The sequence below is a fragment of the Diadema setosum genome, chromosome 21 (assembly GCF_964275005.1).
Source record: "Diadema setosum chromosome 21, eeDiaSeto1, whole genome shotgun sequence".
In the NCBI taxonomy this organism is placed as follows: Eukaryota; Metazoa; Echinodermata; class Echinoidea; order Diadematoida; family Diadematidae; genus Diadema; species Diadema setosum.
Window position 1 is genome coordinate 6684510 of NC_092705.1, and position 20175 is coordinate 6704684.

At 39.5% G+C, this 20175-nt stretch overlaps 1 protein-coding gene across 1 annotated transcript; it reads left to right on the forward strand.

The window, feature by feature from the left end:
- The first annotated feature begins 9776 nt into the window (after positions 1-9776).
- LOC140244605 (kelch-like protein 38) lies at positions 9777-15362 on the forward strand. The gene is made up of 5 exons (XM_072324227.1): positions 9777-10281; positions 10747-12266; positions 13201-13477; positions 13943-14164; positions 15133-15362. Exons 1-5 carry the CDS (start codon positions 9777-9779, stop codon positions 15360-15362), a joined length of 2754 nt encoding a protein of 917 aa, XP_072180328.1.
- The last annotated feature ends 4813 nt before the right edge of the window (positions 15363-20175 follow it).

Below are 20175 nucleotides of genomic sequence, written 5' to 3' on the forward strand. Positions count from 1 at the left end.
TTGGCCTTGTTCACTCATAGCTCGTGAGCTGTATGACTCGTGAGTAATGACTCGTGGGTGTCGAACTCGTGACACGCTCTCGGAAGACCAGCTAGTGCAGCTGAATATGGGCTATCCGACCATCTTCTCAGATGGAAAAACTGAAACAAATAAACAAATTACGTGAACAAAAACAGGCAAAAACATTACAACAAAAAATGCAGAAACCATTCAGAAATAGAGACACTTATTATTCTTTAATGTCACTTCAAGCAAACCTAAACTCCCCCCTCTCCCCGCACACGCTGTCATTTTCAATCTCATCAACCAATAATATTACTCATTGTACTTGCGTAAACTATGTTGATTATGCATGATGGGGAAGAGGAGGGGGGCGCTCGGGGGGGGGGGGGAGAGAAATGAGACCCCCCCCAAAAAAAAAAAAAATAAAAACTAGAGACGGCATGAATGTGTTGTGTAATTTACATTTTACGGAACAGTGTGTTCATTCGAGCTCAAGTTTTTATGCTCTGTCGATAATGACATAAGTTATCATTACATCTATAATTAAAAGAAAAAAGAACACCCATACATGGCATTGTAGTTGCAGAATGACACACTGCAAGGGCATCCAAACGAAAAATTATCAGCTAAGCGTATAAAGTTTTATGCACCCCGGCTTCATTAAACAAGCATATTTTCACGCTTCATTTTTTTGATCGATTAATCGAAGTAGATGGTCTCACTCTCATATAAACACTGTTTCGAATTCCCGATAGGCGCTTGAACTGCTAATTCTCCACGGTAAACTGTATAGCTTTCTCCTGTCTGACGCCGCCGTTACAGGGAAAGACGTGAATGATGCACGGAAAATACACAGTCATCAGACATCTCCGCGGGTTCGTATAGTTCTGCAATCGCCAACAACATTAAAACTATGAGACCAACCACGATGCGATACTGGCAAAAACGCGACTATACGTAACTATACTATCTTAATTTAATGTAAGTGTTGGATCAAATTCAGCTAGAAGGAAGTGAAGTATAATTTGTAAATGAAATCATATTTATCCACTTAAGACGTGACCAAAACATTATTATCTGATCAAAACATTATAAGGATATAAAACATTACAAGCCCATACATGCTGCCTGACGAGCTGCAACACAATTGATTCGACATCAGATGTATATATTTGTTCTCCACTTTCAAACCTCTGTTCAACTGTACGTTATCAACTTTTGTTTGAAAGTACAATGTATAATGCTCTCAATCCGCCAGCGAAAACGTCTTGATGCAAGCATAAGACATTGTATACATCGTCTGTGCCTCTTCAAAGAGGCAAAATTCCTGGTCACCGTGTTCTATGATCACACGAGCTATCAATTACAGTCTAAGCCACAGATGTCTTGGTGTTGCCGATTTGGGGACTGAATAAAAGATTGTATTGACGCTCAACGCACGTAAACAAACAAGCATACCCAAATTATAACACTTCCATTCTTGTTTATTTGCTTGTTTGTGTTACCCGTAAGTTTTTCATTGCAGTGTAGGGTGACTTTGAAGAGTCTTAATGTTATCCACAAATGTAAACACACATCGCTAGGAGTAAAATCCTTTGAAGGAATTGCGACTGACTGTTAAAAAAATTACATCATTACCGATCAAGGAACTGGGTAACCACGTTTCTCACGTTAAAAGCAGGAATCTTTTTTCTTACTGTTTAATAATTGACTTTCGTTCTTACCCAAGCACCGCCCACAATATGCTACATAATATAGAGCATAAATTCTGTTATGTGATTTCTTTTTTTTTTCTAAGACTTGATTCTGTCATTTTCTGATCATTTTGAACTGAAAAGGAATACCTCAAACAAGCAAACAAACAAACAAACAAACATAAAGCCCACACAAGAAATGCGATGCTTTAATAGGATCGTATAGTTTTGGTTGAGACATAATTTCAAGTTTCTAACAATTTTTTTTTTTTGTGAGATAATGAGAAATCTCTTATGAAACATGAAAGAGCATGTAATTCTATGAGGAATTCAACGTTTATTTGATGAAAATTGGTTTTGAAATGGCTGAGATATCCAAAAAAGAGCGATTCTAAATAAGTGTTGGACCCACACTTTATTAATATCGGTTTGTTTTACTTCGTTTTTGGATGTTTCAGTCATTCCAAACCCGACTTTCATCAAATAAACTTTGAATTCCTCTTAGAATGGTATGCTCTGTATTATATCATAAGTGTTTTCTTGGTATCTCGTAAAAAGTTAAAAGGCCAATCTCCACCAATACTGTGCCATCCCTTTAACATACATACTAAGAACACCTAACCCCATTCAGGTTGAACTGCGAATCATGAGCCATAACAAATTCAAACTGAAGGACTATAAAGATTAATGTATATAATTTTGATTACATGTTGCACAATGATTTCATTAGATTTACCAATGTCCAAATTGGCAACGGTCACGAGTCAAAACATTCTGGCTTGTGCAAGTCAACAATGAAACGGAGTCCTAGCTCGAGACTGGTAATCAATAGTACTTACGTAGCGGCGCTATTACCTAACCTACTGCGCATGACTCCCCAGCAACACATTTGCACAGAGATCAACTCGTGGCAGAAGTTCAGAGGAAAATTATTTCATAGCTACCGACGACGGCCGTTTCTTGGCAGAGCAATGTTGTGTTTGAAATTTTTCTCACTAAGCCTATCATATCTTCTCGCTAATTGAGTTCACTGCCTGGTTTACTAGAGGAAGAGCGTTAGTGATGGCAAGCAATTTGTTCAGTGAAACTTTCATCTGCAAGACGGGCAAGAAGAAATAGTGGATAGAAGTGCCGTTCATTGCTGAGCTGCGTGCGGCAGATCAGACCTGACAAAAACAGGCAGTCAAAATCTAGAGGTAAGTACTATACCATCCGGCAACGAACCGCTAACTTCCAACTTCGCCTTTGTATTTACGATGTAAAAGTCCAGTCAGAATAGGCAAACTTTTATGTATCAAACGATATTTTGTTACTGTTATTATAAGCCATCTATTAGGCCCATTGAAGGCCGACAATAGATATTTTCGAAATAATATACAGGAGTATTAAAGGTTTATATTGCAAATGCCTTGAGCGTGTTGGTTCTTTATTGTGGGAGTGGGGTGGCTCAATAAGATTTTGTCAGAAAACCTTTTTCGCCCAAGAACAGTTGCGACTATAGTATCGAGAGAAAAAAAAATAGTCAAGCGTTGATACATATGTGATGGCAAATAATTTGAAAGTTTTCGCTATTGATTGCAATTCAGCATGTACATTTTCTAAGGCATCGAGTTACAAAATTATGGGAATATAGCCATAGGGACGGGACGTTGAAATACTTAGCAGACGACGGATACCTTAAGAAGCGCCACATCTGTTGGATTTTTGTTTACTCGTTTGCTTTACGTGTTTGCCGTCGAAAAACAAAGACTATTTAGTCCGAGATTCACTTTGAGATAGACCTAATGCTTGCACGTTTTGTCCAGTACGGAGATATTTCCGTATATCGAAGTAATAATATTTTAAAACACCGTACATTGACTGCTACTGTGCAACCCCGAAAAAAGATGACATGTTGAAATAATCTGAAGTCTACTATTAGAGTGTAGGTCACTACTAGTAGTGCTTAAATTCATTTCGTAACATTTTCTCTTTTGATTTGAGGTCACAGTATTAAAGTCAGGAAGATAAATTAATAAGACAGCGTACACGACGTGCAATATATATACAGTATATATATGTATATATATATATATATATATATATATATGTAACAGAATATGATTATGTTGCCATATAGGATTACTACCTTTAACATGGCTATTTATAGTACAGAAGTAAACGTGCTAAACATTCCTTTTTTTTCTTAAAAAAAGTTACCACAATGAAGTCGTGGCTTGCATATAATTGCCAAATTTATTAATAAGTTAATGCCTCAGCAGCAAGTGTGAATACGATAATCCTCTCATTACCTAAATCATGCCTTGATTTAGTTCATGAAGAAATTTACTTCTTCTCTCATTTAACTCTAATTATCATCAAGAGATCTATTTCTTTTTTTGGGGGGGGGGTGTGATAGATAAAAAAAAAATAATATTCCATTTGTACCCCATCATGGCATTTGTTGACTGATTGGAGTCGACGGCGGAAAGAATGATTAATGAACAAAATTGCCTCGAGTGGAGACTATTCAACGGACTGAAGGCAGCCATCTTATAATTCCGGTTCATGATGAAAGTACACACGCCTGCATGCAGCAGGAATGCGATGGCGTGTGTTAGTCATTAGTCAGATATTTCAATTATCTCGACCGAGACGGTGACAACCCTGATTTTGTGCGTAGAGGACAGAGCCAAACAGGCAACACAAAAAGCACGTACAGCCATTATAGCTGCCATTACGTCACTGTATTGGGCAACTTACCTAACAGCTGAGGTATAGCACTATATACCCAAAGGTTAATACCAACGTACTTATTTTATTCTGATCAAGACTTGTGAAACAGCTAATTAGCATTCACGTGACGTCATTAATGCGTGCAGAAAAGCAGTTCTCATAATCACTCAAACTATCTTTGCAATGTAGAGTTATATCGATGTAACACGAACACTTCTCAAGAAAGGTTAGAAACATTAATTTTCATACAAGGCATTTCAGCAAAACATAATGATTCATGAAATATGGGATAAGCTCCTTTCATTCGTGTTCGCCCCCCCCCCCCCCATGTTGTGACGCTGATCGAAACTCATTTGACCCATAGACCATGAACGGGAATAACCCTTTTGATGGGGTGCGACTCGATACACTCACGCAGTAGAAAACACGCGCACATTCAATGTACATGTAACATGTTTTGTTGAAAATTGAGCTCATCGTTTGCTGTAGGTCATTGGATTGTAAGAAAGTTGTTAATTTTTTTGTTAAGTAGAAGACGTACTGCATGTATTGAGAACTTGAAAAAAAGAACTGAAATACATGTACAGGAATTGTCAAAGGAAAAACTGCTTCCTGCTGAAAGGAAAGGAAACGAAATGTTGAAGGTTATAGCATCTAGCCTAAACTGATTAACAATTCCAGAAAATCGTAAGAGATTTATATATAACATCACTAGAGGGGAAACATAATTGTTTCGAATACTCATGTGTTTTGAAGAAGTCCAGCGTGTTTTCCATAGTCTTCGGTAGATATGAATATTGCGCACATTTTTCCCCGAAAGGAGAAACTCCATCCCCGGGCTCCGTCCCCAAGCTCCGTCCCCGTCTTTTCGCCGGCCGTTTATCTACTCCGTGGAATCAAATATCATAAGAAATTACTGAGTGCCTCATTAATTGAGTTATATATATATAGGGTGATTAGAATTAGTCGTGGTAGTTTCTTGCAACAGGAGAAATAAATAAAAGATATGGCTTGGTGAGAGATATGGAGAACTGGAGTCACTACAAGCATTTATGAAGATGCAACCTTTGCAGATAATGTTGCATTAAACAAGTTTCATAATAAAAGTTAAAGGGATGGTACAGTATTGGTGGGGATGAGAATTGGGCTTTTAACTTTTGGCGAGATACCAAGAAAACACTTATATGAAATAGTACAGAGCATACCATTTTGAGAGGAATTCAACGTATATTTGATGAAAATCGGGTTTGGAATGACTGAAACATCCAAAAACAAAGTAGAACAAGGCGATCGTAATAAAAGGTGGGTCCCACATTTTATTAGAATCGCTCTGTTTTGGATATCTCGGCCATTTCAAAACCAATTTTCATCTAATAAACGTTGAATTCCTCATGGAATTACATGCTCTTTCATATTTCATAAGGTTTCTCATTATCTCACCAAAAATGTTAGAAACCTGAAATTAGGTCTCAACCAAAACTATACGATCCCTTTAAAGTGGGATAAGTAATGTGAGCCATGACGTTAACATTATTACGTAAACCTTCTACACTGACGTGCGCCGCGCCGCTATAAGTAGACACGCATTACTCGAGAATAATACCTGTATTCATTGTATCGTCTCTTTAATCAGGGACGTAGAAAGGGCAGTGGGTATTATATATCATGAACATACACCTGCATTCGCATTGGATGGAGATAATGAAGTGATTTTGCAGGGTCGCATCCTTTGCCGTATTTCTGGCTCGTTTATTAACTGATTATCCTCCTGTAACCCCCTCCCCATCTTCCCCACCCTAATCTCTATCCCTCCCCTCCCTCCCTCCCTCCCCCCTCCACTTCAAACCTCTCATCCGATCTCGCTGCCGAGAAGTATACTGTTTGAAGCAGCGAGCTCGGTCGAGTGTGGCGGGGAGGCGGAACATTCGTGTCTCGGCTGCTTGAGATTTCTTGGACACGGTCCAGCAAGGCGAGCCCCAGGGTTCATGTTGCGCTGTCAACGTGCACTGATTCAAATGCGACGGTCTTATCTATATTTTATAAACAGTGTAAATATCGATAAATGTGGTATGTATAGTGATAATGATGGCATAATTACGGGTAATTTTCAGCTTAGAATAACTGATGGGACAATAATGATTATGACGACAATGATACCAGCAATTCTTAAGACGTTGTGATAATAACCTTAAAAAAAATCATTATAATTCGCCTACATCGTTTTACAACAATTTGATATTGTTAAACGCAGATTGTTTATTCATTTTATTTATTTATGTATTTATTTATTTTTTGCCAGGACGCATTGTCGTTCAACAGCTTTGTTAGAGAATAGGGGGCTGGCTTTTATAATTATGTGGTAAATCGAATAACACGTTTTGACATGAGTTAACATGGCAGCGACGTGAGTACGTGCCTATCCGACGAATTAATGCAAAAAATATAGATAACTTCGAATTTTTATCATAAATTGCTTTTTTGTATGTTACCTTTAAATAATGCATCCGTGATGTTAGCGTCAAAAGTCATATACTGAAGAAAGCTCCTGTTTCACTTGAAACTATTTGAAATGAACCAAGATAAGTTCGAATTTATTATGAAATGCGTTACATGATCTTTGTTTACGTAACGTGTATCTTCATAGAGGACGTAAGGAAGGTTAGAGTCAATGTCACATGTTGAAGACGGCTATTGCATCATTAAAACAAATAATAAAACATTTTCAAATACACCTGGAATAAGGGCATTGACAGAGAGGAGAGGCATCATCTTCCCCAGTTTTATCAACTTTTGCCAATATACATCATTCCGGTGACCCTTTAAGACAAGCAGGAATATAAATTGAACTCGCAATCTAAATTGATATAATAAACATGACATGTAAAGAATACATTGTTCTGATATCCTTTCAGAACATGTAAAGGTGCCATCATCCTTTAACACTGTTTGTAGTAGTATCTATTAGTCATGCAGTTGTTAGATTTTTTTTTTAGTGGCTCATCTGCTGCAATATTATTATTGACAAAATATGCGATAGACTGCGATCAACATTCAGCATTTTTCATGCAAATGCAGAGCAAAATAATAGACGATTATTTGCCCCAAAATGTTGTCCTGGAATTGATATAGACATCTGAAATTCAAATCGTGAATCCTTAGTTGCTGTCGAGAAAATAATGTTTGTGATTGCAGAGTCATAAGGAGTGGGGAGGGGAAACAGTATTACATGAGCATGGCAAGTAGGCTGAGTAACTAAAAGGAATATTTCTCTGGCAAAGACTTTATACAGCTTTGAAATCATATTCTGAACAATGAGGAGTAATTAGCAAGCTACAATTTCGTTCATTGTCCACTTTTCTCAATGTGAGATGGTTTGCCGGTACTTGAACAGTCACAGCTTTTTGATTATTCACAAATTAAGTTCATTGCATTTTTTTTTCATTATTTTAGTTTTTTCTTTCTTGTCAGAGTTAAATCTTCGCTGGACATAATGTAGGACGTTTTGCTAAAAGCCCCCGAGAGCATCACTGTTCGTTATCAAGAGGGTAACATGGACTGTCCAGGTACCGTCGACATAGAGACGCATCTACGTGCTGAATCGATCAAAATAACTTCCGAAACAATAGCAAGTTCGCTTCCTTCCGATTTTATTACCGCGTTGCCGCGCAAGACGTCAATCCAAAGCCATGCTATACGGATGCAGGTCTGCAACGACGCACATCACCCCTGGGCACTTGCGTCTTGCGAGGAAATAAAGCTCGCGCCAAGTAAACATGCCCGAGATTCCTGGGGCATTCCTGCACATGGAGCTACGTGCGCTGCGGAGGCCTTCCTTCTCCCGTCTGATTACTTGGAGATATCGACAAAAAGATAGAGAGAGGCACGAAGAGGTAGAGAATGAGAGAGAGAGAGAGAAAGTGAGAGAAGGGAGGAGAGGGAGAGAGAAGGAAGCGTGGGAATAGAGAGAGAGAGACAAAATAGAAAAGAAGTTCGAGAGAGAAAACAAATGCTCGTACATGCAAATACAAATACAAAAGTTGATCCATTTGCACTGGTATAACCCACAGTAAGACATATTTGATGGTTGAAATAAAGTACGACTCGTATCTTAAACAATAGTAAACGGACAGGAATTAGAACATAAACAATCTGGAAGGTAGTGATAATGGTAAAAATAGATCATCAATCCGTTTAAAACAAGTATAATGAAGGTGACATTTCGAATGCTGAGTCAATAAAATAAAACGACAACCAAAATCAAGAAAATACCATAATGGGTTGAAAATACAAAAGCTATACAACAAAAGGAAAAAAGAAATATCAGTGGGGTAGGTCGATAGGAAAATAAAGATGAAGATAGAAGAGAAGCAAGAGAAGTATATAGAGTATATAAAGTATATGGAGTATATGCAGTATATGAAGTATGCGAAATATATGAAGTATATGAAGTATACGAAGTATATGAAGTATGCGAAATATATGAAGTATACGAAGTATATGAAGTATATGAAGTATACGAAATGTATGAAGTATATGAAGTATAATAATATATTATGAAGTATAAGAATATACCGTCAAAACACATACAGAGAATATAATCTAATATATATAATCATAATTTATAATCTATAATCTGAGTGAGTTACAAGCATTATCACGCTTCTGCGATCGATGTTCCCGGACTGACCATTACCAGACTTGACAATGATGCTGATAAAGTCATATTCCAAAACAGTGATTACATGTGAGGATACCGCTAGCGGGAGGAAAATAAGAGACAAAAAGGGGGAAAGATTTCGCTATAACTACTAATTACAAAATAATGATTAACAGGGCTCGACATTAGTGGTTGCCCGGTGGTCTGATGGTCCGGAGCCCTAAGAATTGATGTCGGGCCATCAAGTTTCAAATAGAAAGAGTTGTCTGTTGGTGGCCCGAATGGGTAACTAAGATTCAACATGGATTGCTATAGTTATGTTTCGTTTTATTTTGCCAATATTTCATATCTAAAGATGTTAGTGGCCCGAACGGACAACCTGAGAAGAAAATTAGTGTCCAGGCCTGGTTAATGTAGACCTGAAAGTCATTGTTGAAACATGCAATAGAGAATGATCGTTCATCCACCTCTTTTTATGTCTGCCTTTGACAGGATAATCAGATTGGCTGGCACTTTCTGAGGAATCTCATTTGGTCGACTTCTAGATTTACATCCTGGACAACACATTGGAATCTTAAGAGGGAAAGACGCTATTGGTGCTATTTCATCGAACCTCTCTTCTCCAACTGCAATATCATTCAGGCGGCATTGATGAGAACGCCGCGTGGCCAGACTAAACCAGACGGTGATTGATCACGACCGTCATCATGGCGGAAGGGAGCAGCGAAATAGACGGCGGCAGTATTTGCCCGCCGATCAGCGACTTCGAAATGGACATGATGCGCATGGAGCAGATGGCGTGCTTTCTTGAAGAGGAAGGGGACGGGTCGCTGAACCTTTTCTCCGACACGTCAGCAGCGGATAGTCTGGATCTTCCCAACCCTTTGAATCGGCTCTACTGGAACGAGCCGCGATACGACCGCAGCCAGGTTCCAAGCATTCTTGTGTCTGGAATTGGAGACGACGACAGGTCGGAAAGCAGCAGTCTCTCCCGGGGAGGCGTTTCCAGTATCAGACCGCTCGCTCCGGCTGTCGTGGAGCAGCAGCAAGATGGGGCAGGGAAGCCACCTGGGGCGCGATCAAAGCTGGAGAGAAGCGAATCTATAGAGAGTCAACCTTCGGGGTTGGCGGAATCTGTCGGGAGTGGCGCCGCCATGGCTAGATCTGGGTTTCGTCGTAGCGTATCGTGTGAGAGCTCGTCGTCACTCGGAGGTGAGTCATGGCAGCAAGCACCGATCCTAACAAAATCAAGAGCACTTTACATAAAATGAAAGGACAATCTTATAAGTTGAAGTATTTTTAAAAGAATATGACATTATTGCTCCAGCGACAATTGCACGCTAAGCAAAACATGAATTCTACCCACTATTAAACATACCCCTAACCATAATCCTAATCCTCACATCAAACTAAACCTATAACCCTATCACAATCCTAACCCTAAGTCCTTTGAGAAAATAAGAACGGAGCAATCGTCGCGGAGCAAATGTCTTGTCACCAGAGAGAAAATGATATCAACCGTCAAGTTGACTATTCAAATATGTTGCATCTTTAAAGGTAAATCAAAATCAAGAAATAAACGATGCTAGAAAGTAGCTGAAGAGTAACACAGAACATAACAAATAAATTGCGTCTACATCATGTTGCTCCGAGTAATCTGCTTTGAATTCCCCACAGGTACCCGGGATAATTCTGAAGCCAGCTACAGTAGCTCTCTCCACAGGCACCGGCCTGTCATGCATCCTCACCATGCTCTGGAGCTCATGGCCGCCCTCAACGACATGCGGCTCGCAGGGGACATGATCGATCTGAAGATTCTCTCTGCCGACCAAAAGTTCCAGTGCCACCGCGCCATCGTAGCCGCGGGTAGTCCCCTCGTCATGAACCTGCTCGAACAGCAGCACATCAAGCTGCGGAAGAAGAGCGACAAGCTCGTCGTCGACCACATCCGCGCCGACTACGTCGGCCAGATAATCGAATTCGTGTACACGTCCAAGATGGGTATAGGATACCAGAATGCACAGGATATGCTCACCCTGTGCTTCGGACAGTCAGCCTTCTTGAACAAGTCCGTGGAGCTGGCTTGCAGCGACTTTCTTGTCGGACAGTTCTGCCTCGATGCGGGTAGCGAGACGTCGTCGCTGAGCGCCGTTCCGTCCTCCATCCTCTCGGGGGAAGAGGATACTTCTTCCTGTGGGACGGAATGTAGCTTCAAGGAGCACAACTACCCCCTCGAGGTCCTGCACGTGTTGAATGAACATCGCCGAAGTCGCCGATTCACCGACCTGATCTTGACCGTCGAGAGCATTTCCTTCCATTGCCACCGTGCGGTCATGATCGCGGTCAGTCCGTATTTCAGGGCGATGTTCACGTCCGGAATGAAGGAGTTTCGAGAGGAGGAGGTTGAACTCAAGGGTATCCACTCTGATATTTTCAGTATCCTGCTGGATTTCATCTACACGTGTAGGCTTAATATAAATGAGGACAATGCTCAGGAACTCCTGGAGACCGCCAGCTTCCTGCAGCTCGTTCCAGCTGTGAACGCGTGCAGTCAATTCTTCAAAGACCAACTGGACATTCATAACTGCCTCGGTATCATCAATTTCGCCAAACTGTACAGCTGCGATCAGCTCTTTGACCGCACATTTATGTTCATACTGACTTATTTCAAGGACATCATGCTCACGGAAGACTACCCACACCTTTCCGCAGACGATCTAGCCTCATTCATCGCCGACGATCGCCTCAATGTGAAAAACGAGGAGGTTGCCTTCGAGGCGGCCATGCAGTGGCTCAAACACGACGTCGACGAAAGGCTACCGTCCATGCCCAAAGTCTTGCGTCACGTCCGGCTGCCGCTGATCGAGCCCGATTATGTGGAGCAGTACATCAAAGGCGACCCCGTCCTCCAGGGGGACGCGGCCTGCCAGGCTCTGATCGGAGAGAGCCAGTTGCTGAGGGAGCGGGGAGCGAGCTCGCATCACGTGGACGATCCGCGTCTGAAGCTCCGCTACTCCATGACCACAGAAGTACTGGTGACTGTCGGTGGGTTCGACGACCGACAGAGGTGGGTGCGGGATGTCTGGTGCTTCAACCCAAAGGACAACTCATGGCATTCTCTGGCGCCGTTCCCGGGCAAGAACAGGAGATTCGCCGCCGTAGCAATGGACAACGATATCTATATCATAGGAGGTCAGGTGCGTTTCCAATAGCATTAAATCTGTCATATTCCTCGTATAAAAATTCAGATCTTTATTGTTCCTCTAAGCTGTTATTAAGCCTCTCTTTATTTCATTCCTACCCTTCCATGCCTGTGGTCTTTGAATGGCATAATGCGGAACCTACCAGAGTGTCAAAGAGGTTACAAGACAGAAAGTATCTCTCAATGATTATAGGCTGCTACCCACACCACCAAAAACAGGCATGATAGAGAGGTTGAGAATAGAAATGCCAACAATCCTTCTTTTGCGACAACCGCGTGATAAGGATTTGGCAAGTGCTGGCCATGCAGTATTGGGGAAAACAGTTTAGTTCATTTCACTTCCACCCTCCTTCATTTAACTGCACTACTATACTTGTGACGCTGTGACGGGCACGCCCGACGGTGGCAATGCACGCCGTTGGATACTATTGAGGACGAAAGTAAAACATGACTTCCCAAGTAAATCTAGTATGTACATGTCTTGACCTGCTGCTGGTGTAATATTGTCTTTGTGAGAACAGCAGAAGGTTAAGAAAAATGAATAGTGAATTTTAGACATGAATTGGCACTTCGTGACTTTCACTGCTTTTCTTTGTCGGTTAGTTGTGCACCATAATCACATCACATGCGCAAAGAATCAATGTAATGAATACAACGTGTATAGTATTTATACAGATATAGTGAAACAAATTATGCATGCTAAGTCTTTCACTTTGTATGGGCTATAATTTGCATTCTAAAGTCCAAAATGTTTTCACCTTGTCAATATGTTTAGTATTAGTATGCACTTGTCTATCAATTATATACGTACATGATTATAAACTCAAGTTGTGCATCATTTACATTTTCATAATAATAAAGATTATTGCCAGGTATACTTTATGATACACTATTCTATCTGATTGTAGTTTATTTTGTCTGGACACTAGGCTGATCATGGCGATCGTATGTCGGAAACCCTGCCCGACGTCTGGCGATACGACTCCATCACCAACCGCTGGTCGCAGGTCGCCAGCCTCAACATGCCGCGCTTCTCGCATGGCGCCGGGGTCGTCGACGGCTTCATATACGTGGTCGGCGGCAAGATGGGCTGGGCGCGGCGCTTCAACGACGTCGAGCGCTACGACCCAGCCAAGAACACATGGACGCTCATCACACGCATCAAGGGCAGTTACCTTGAGAAGCCAGTTGTGTCGTCTCATGAAGGTATTACATGTTTTTCCTTGTCATGCATACATCCTTTGCCGTAAATCCGCCTCCAAATTGTCCTGGTACTGTCTCTCCGTTCAAACACGCGAGGTACACAAATCCCAAAACAAAACAAAAATACTGTGGGCTCCATGGAAAATACTGTTTTCCTAAATTGAACTGTGGTAGTAGACTTTTCCAATATTCGTACCGCATTCCTTATGATGAATATGAATTACAAATATTTACTAGGATCAAATGTAAAACTATTTTCTCTCAACAAAAAGTCGATGTAGTTGTTTTCCTTTTTACCCAGTGTCGGCGTGTCCAAAATGTGTATTTATTTCTTACGATAACGTGACATTTTTACTCTCGCCATACTTATGATGATGATACAAAACCGAGAAATGCAAAATACTGAGATAAAGAGCTCTCCCTTTTGTTACTCTCACGCCACCATACATGCGGTACTCATCCATGCAGGGAAACTGTACGTCAACGGGTATTTCTTTCGGGACCCGGATATCATGCACTGCTATGACCCGGAAGAGAACAAGTGGATTCAGATGTTCAGCTTTCAGCGCATGCAAGGGGACGGGATCGAGAACGCCGTGGTGGTCGACGACTACGTGTACTACCTCGTCTTCAGGGGGTACGACAACTACGTTGTAGTCGTCAACCCGGTGACTGGGGAAAAGATTAGAGGTGATTAGAACAGGGGGGAGAGGGGTTCTGTTTTCTCTTTGTTCATTTTGTATAACGGTAAAATATTTACGGATCCTGTACATTCCATTTTGCGAGCACATACCTAATCTCTGTTGTTGTTTTGTTCTCACCTACATTCGTTCAAGAGGTTTGTTTGTTTGTTTGTTTGTTTGTTTGTTTGTTTGTTTGTTTTAATCACGGGGTTAAAAGTCCTCAATCAGCCAAGAGGCTGTTTTTTTTTTTCAAGGAGACCGTGAAACAAAACAATTGACATAACCAGAACAAATCAAAGATACAGAACGAAACAAAATCGATTAAAAAGTAGAGGTGAAACCAATATCAACAAAGAAACAAAACACATCATAACAAAACAAAAAATAAAACTAATAGGAAAAAGGTTTGATGTGAGGTTTGTTTGATATAACCTTAACCACTGTGGGACTGTGATTACCTTTGCCCAATTTTCAGGATAGCCTCGTCATTTTTGAAATTAGGTTTGAACTGCATTCCCTTGACAATCCTACGATTTGCAATTCTAATAACACATTCTATGAAGAGTAATGTATTTTAATATTTCAAGTTTTCTTTTACAGTTTTGTTAGGAAATCAAGGATGCCTTCACTTTTTTTCTGCCATTCTTCGAGTTTGCCAATTTTGTTTGAGAAGAAGCAAACATGTTACATTGTGGATTTCTATGACATTTCACTGTTAAGTAGCTTAGTTCAAAGTTAAATTTATCAGATAGGCCTATATCAAACTGGAAACGCAATTACACGGATCTCTTGATTTGCCATAAAGTTGGTATGAATTATGTGTGCTGCCACATGACTGGTGACTGTGCAATTGATAAGGTTATGATATACCTTGGTATAGATGGCAGAAGTATGATAAGTGCTTGAAAGTGCACTGGATTATTTAAAATCGTGACTCTTTAAGTATACTGTCAATACCTTCTGTCCTTTACATAGAAAACAAGATGATCGACGGAAAGTATCTGTATTCCTACGGCGCAACGGTGGTTGGCGACAAGATTTACATTGCCGGCGGCAGCAAGCTGGATGCCAGTGTGAACGTGCCCCATCTCTTCTGCTACGACCCCGCCCTCGACTTGTGGAGCGTGGTGGGAATGCTGCCTTCTCCCCTGTGTGAACACGGCTGCGTGACCATCGAGAAATACATGCCCCTCAAACACACATAGCAAGACGCCTTTTCTTTTTACACCACAATATGATGGTCCTACCATGGCCTACCAGGCCCACCATATTCACAGTGATATCATGATGATCAATGACTTGTCATTAATGCCCATTAACCACTGACTGTCTAATGTGATAAGGGACTTATCTCGAGAATGCTGACAAACTGATCAAAATCATTGTTTCGTTTACCCTGTTAATATACTTCTTCATGAACCTTCTTCGCTGCAACAGAAGGCAGAAACGAACACCACGCTAATGACACAATCAGGCAATAAGCTTTAACTCAATCATAAGATCACTAAGTACAGAGAGAAAAAAATAAATTAATACTACGAAAAGGATCTTTTACTCTTTTGTTTTTGGTGATCAAGGCTTACGTGAACGTGGAAAAAATTAAATAAATGATTTGTTTTTCAGTGGCCTTTCCGAAAATAAACATAACTTATCAAAGATCGTCCTTGCGTTGGGAATACACAGTCATCCAAGACACAATAACATAATTTCTTGTCGATGCCGTGTGTTATAAATTCAAGGACTTTTTTTTTTCAATAGAATTTAGGGCATATTTTGGGTACGAGGCAAATTAACAAGTACGCAAGAAACTTCCTCGTTATGGGGCCAAGGCGGTCATTTGAAGTCATTATAAATGTACACGGGCTTCCATGATTATGTCATCTTTTTGTTTTGCCTGATTTTGTTCAGATCCAGTCAATCTTCTGCTGAAACATAGCTGACTTCGAATAAGCAGGCGTCAAAATCATGCCTTTGATGTACAGCCTTATTATAGAGTTGATATCAACGCCAAAGAACTATGCAAGCATCGATCCTTAAGAAAGAAAATCTGGATCACCATCAAAAGCTTATCAGCTAACTTGTTCCCTTTACCACAACGGACCAATCTCCAGTTGATCTCAGAAGATTTCACCAAAATCCTCACATAACTTTTCGATTGATATTGCTAACGAACAGACAAGCGAACAAAAGAAAAAATGCCAGTAAGATTTTAATCTCCTTGGCGGAGACCCCACTTAGGGCTGATTGACAAGGGCAAGTAAACTGCCTTGTTATTATTACTGTTAATATCCTATTGTTTTATCTATATTCCAGATTGTGGACAGCAGGTATACGCTGAACGTTGCTGAAGCACCATTATGATTGAGATGCAGTATGATGACAGATTAATACTTTAATTACATGAGTTGTTTTACAACAACAACAAAAGAGAAAAGATGTGTTCTGCCTGTATATGAATTTGGGCTGATTTGGACGGTGTACATCGCGGGCTTGGTGTCTCCGTAAAGCAGGCAATGTCTTCGTAAGACACCAGTTTGCGACAAGTAGGCCTATACGTAAATTTTGGAATTGTAATATTTCCCCTTGGCCAAAATGTGTACAAGTTGAGAGAAACTTTCACATTCATTGCGACATTGATGGCATTATAAACATGTGTAAATTTATGACCACAAGATCTTTGCTGATAAAAACGAAACTAATGTATTAGTGTCGCTTTGATCCTTTAATCAAGTCGTTTAATAAAGCAATACACGTAGTCCGTTGTATGGTCATAGTCTTGAATGCCTTCTCTCCATTCGATGGTATTTATATAAGACACTCATTGACGGTGAATGTGACTGTGATGTGACTGTGTGACTGTGCATGTGAGGATGTGTGTGTGTGTGTGTGTGTGTGATCAATTAGCATGTGTGTGTGGAAGAGTGTAAGGTTGAACATACACATTTGTGTGTGTGTGTGTGTGTGTGTGTGTGTGTGTGTGTGTGGTTTTCTAACTTTGATGTAAATCGGGAATATCGGGTAAGATTAGAAGGTATTCGAAACACTACAACATACATGGAAACAAACATTACGTTTAAGTATACCTTCCCACTCATAAAGGCATATATTGTGACTATATGTTCAAAGTGAATATATCAGACTAAGCAAAGGAATGCAATTGCTCAAAGAAAGGTAATGAAGAGGATATATGGCAATGAAGAAACTGTATTGCTGTACATTCTAAAGGTAATGAATAAACTTACCTTGCTAGCACTTAATGTTTATGTACATCCATTTATATGTATGGTACCAACAATGATATATGTGTATGTATCTGCATAAGCAATGATATAATGCAGGAACCAATAAATCAAATCAAATCAAATCAAATATATGTATATACATGTATATATATATATATATATATATATATATATATATATATATATATATATACAGTATCCAACAGAAGTGAGTACACCCCATTACAATGAGCATTTGAAAATTCGAATGTAATTCTTCAACTTGTTGATTTTAAATAGCAAGTCTCACAGAGATTGTAAAAAGGACCTGGCAAGATAGGAATTGAGGCAAAAACTAGTATTCATAACCTTAATTATGAAAATATATGCATATTTCACGAAAATAGTGGCAACAAAAGTGAGTACACCATGTGTAATATTTGCACTGAAATATGATCAAATCTGGAGTTTTATGGTCCCAGCATTTGCCATAACTTTTCCTCAGCGTGAAAAACATGTTGATATTACATGGTAGTGACCTTGAGTTTGTGTTCCTTGCATGTAAAGTTTTTCTGAAAAGTTAGCAAGGGAGTCAGTTGCACGTTCGATGATTTCTCCCGACCACACTAATCTCGCCAGTAGTAATGCATAAAGGAATACAAGAATTAATTAACTCTGACCACTCCAAGAAGTCATCAAACAGGAGTGAAACACATATAAAAGAATGCAGAGGGGCATTATAAGGCAGTGCCATGTCATATCAACATGTTTGTTTGTTTTTGGGGGGTTTTTTTGTGTGTGCTAAGGAAAATTATGACCAGCGGTGTTGACCATAAAACTTCAGGTTTAAAGGTCCTGTTTACCTTTGGGAGCAGTGATTTAACAAGTTTTCAAGATATCACATTTGATGCATATGTGTAGGTCTGGTGTATCACAAAACACCCTACCATATAACATTTTCGCAATAAAGCCTAAAATATAAGGAGATATCAGTATTTCTCTCAATAAACCATAACTGTAGACGGTTTAGTCTGGAAACATTCTTATTATAACTATTGTTCACATTTTGTGTATTCAACAATGCTTAACATCGATTATAGGGATTCAGATTTTTACAGTGGTTGTTTCTATCCCTGACTCACATTTCAGAACTATTTAAAAGTACTAATGCTGGGTTTTTGTTTCATCTGCAAATGGTAAATTATGCCTTTAACCATGTTTCCATGCAAATATTACACAGGATGTACTCACTTTTGTTGCCATTATTTTCTCAAGTATGCATAATATTTCAAAATAAGGTTATAAATATTAGTTTTCTGTCTCAAGTCATATCATTCAATGTCATTTTTACAATCTCTGTGAGACTAGTAAGATAAAACAAACAATTTAAAGAATTACATTCAAATTGTTAAATGTTCACATGGGGTGTCCTCACTTCTGTTGTATACTATATATATATATATATATATATATATATATATATATATATATATATATACATATATATATATATATATATATATATATACATGTATATATATATATATATATATATATATATATATATATATATATATATATATATATATAATGTATTCCTTCAGCTGCAAGAAAGTAAACGAAAGATAGAAATTGAATCTATAACACTAAAGAGATGGCATTCAGGTTTCCAAATTTTTGTGAGATGATGAGAAACCTCTTATAAAATAAGAGCATGTAATATTAAGAGGGATTCAAAGTTTATTTGATGAAAATTGGCTTTGAAATGGCTGAGATATCCAAAACAAATGGATCCTAATAAAAGGTCAGGGATCCACCTTTCATTAGGATTGCTTTTTTTTACTTTGTGTTTGGATATCTCAGCCATTTCAAAACCGATTTTCATCAAATAAACTTTGAATTCCACGTAGAATTGTTTGCTCTGTGACATTTCATAAGTGTTTTCGTAGTATTTCGCAAGAAGTTAAAAGCTCAATCCTCACCTCAACCATGCAATATTATTTTTTAAACAATTTTATATACAAGTGATGTCTGTGCCGCGTACTCACCAAGGCATCGTGATGTAATAATTGAAAGGCTCTATTCAGGAAGGTGGTCCACGTCCCTGCTCTATCATAGGGTTTTGTGTATTTCTGCTGTTTTCTCCCCTCCGTACCTCCACCCCTCCCCCGATTAATCACTCTACATCACTCTCTTGCGTACATCCTCCATAAAGAAGCGATTTATTTTTCCGCGCAAAGGGCGCCGCATCCGCGACGGCACGTTTTCGCCTGCGAGCCCCCTACCTGTGCGACACGACAAAATTATTCATCATCTCCTTCAACGCACGTAACGCTTTCTCTTACCCCCTTACCCTTTTCGTGACCTCTTTGACCCCGACATTTCCAATAAACAGATAAAGTTACCCACAGAAGTCAAACTGCTTGAGACGAAACATCCCCGGCATTTTGTCTGAACACTTTTTTTTTCTTTTTCTTTTTTTCTATTTTGGATGACTTTCTGTCAAAGAAGCAATCAGTGGGACGTATCAGAGTATGTATTATGATATTCAGGCTTGAGACAGAACTTTAATCACTTTGCCCCCCTCAGGGAGGTTAACCCATACCCTCTAATACATAACAAGTTCCTATAGAGTCAACGATCGGCACATCCGTCTCCCACAGGCAAGGTCAAGCTCAAAATTGTCTCATATATCAATCAAACATTAATGTTAATATCTTTCCTTTCATTTCTCTTAGCATATTCCCTCTCCTTTCCGAGCATGATTTATACATTGTTATAGTTCCACTTCGTATTC

Bases quoted from the DNA above. Each gene is read 5' to 3' on its own strand.
- LOC140244605 (XM_072324227.1), top strand. From the start codon at position 9,777: ATGGCGGAAGGGAGCAGCGAAATAGACGGCGGCAGTATTTGCCCGCCG. The intron at 10,282-10,746 runs GTGAGTCATGGC...AATTCCCCACAG, and splicing joins GAGCTCGTCGTCACTCGGAG to GTACCCGGGATAATTCTGAA. The intron at 14,165-15,132 runs GTGATTAGAACA...TCCTTTACATAG, and splicing joins GACTGGGGAAAAGATTAGAG to AAAACAAGATGATCGACGGA.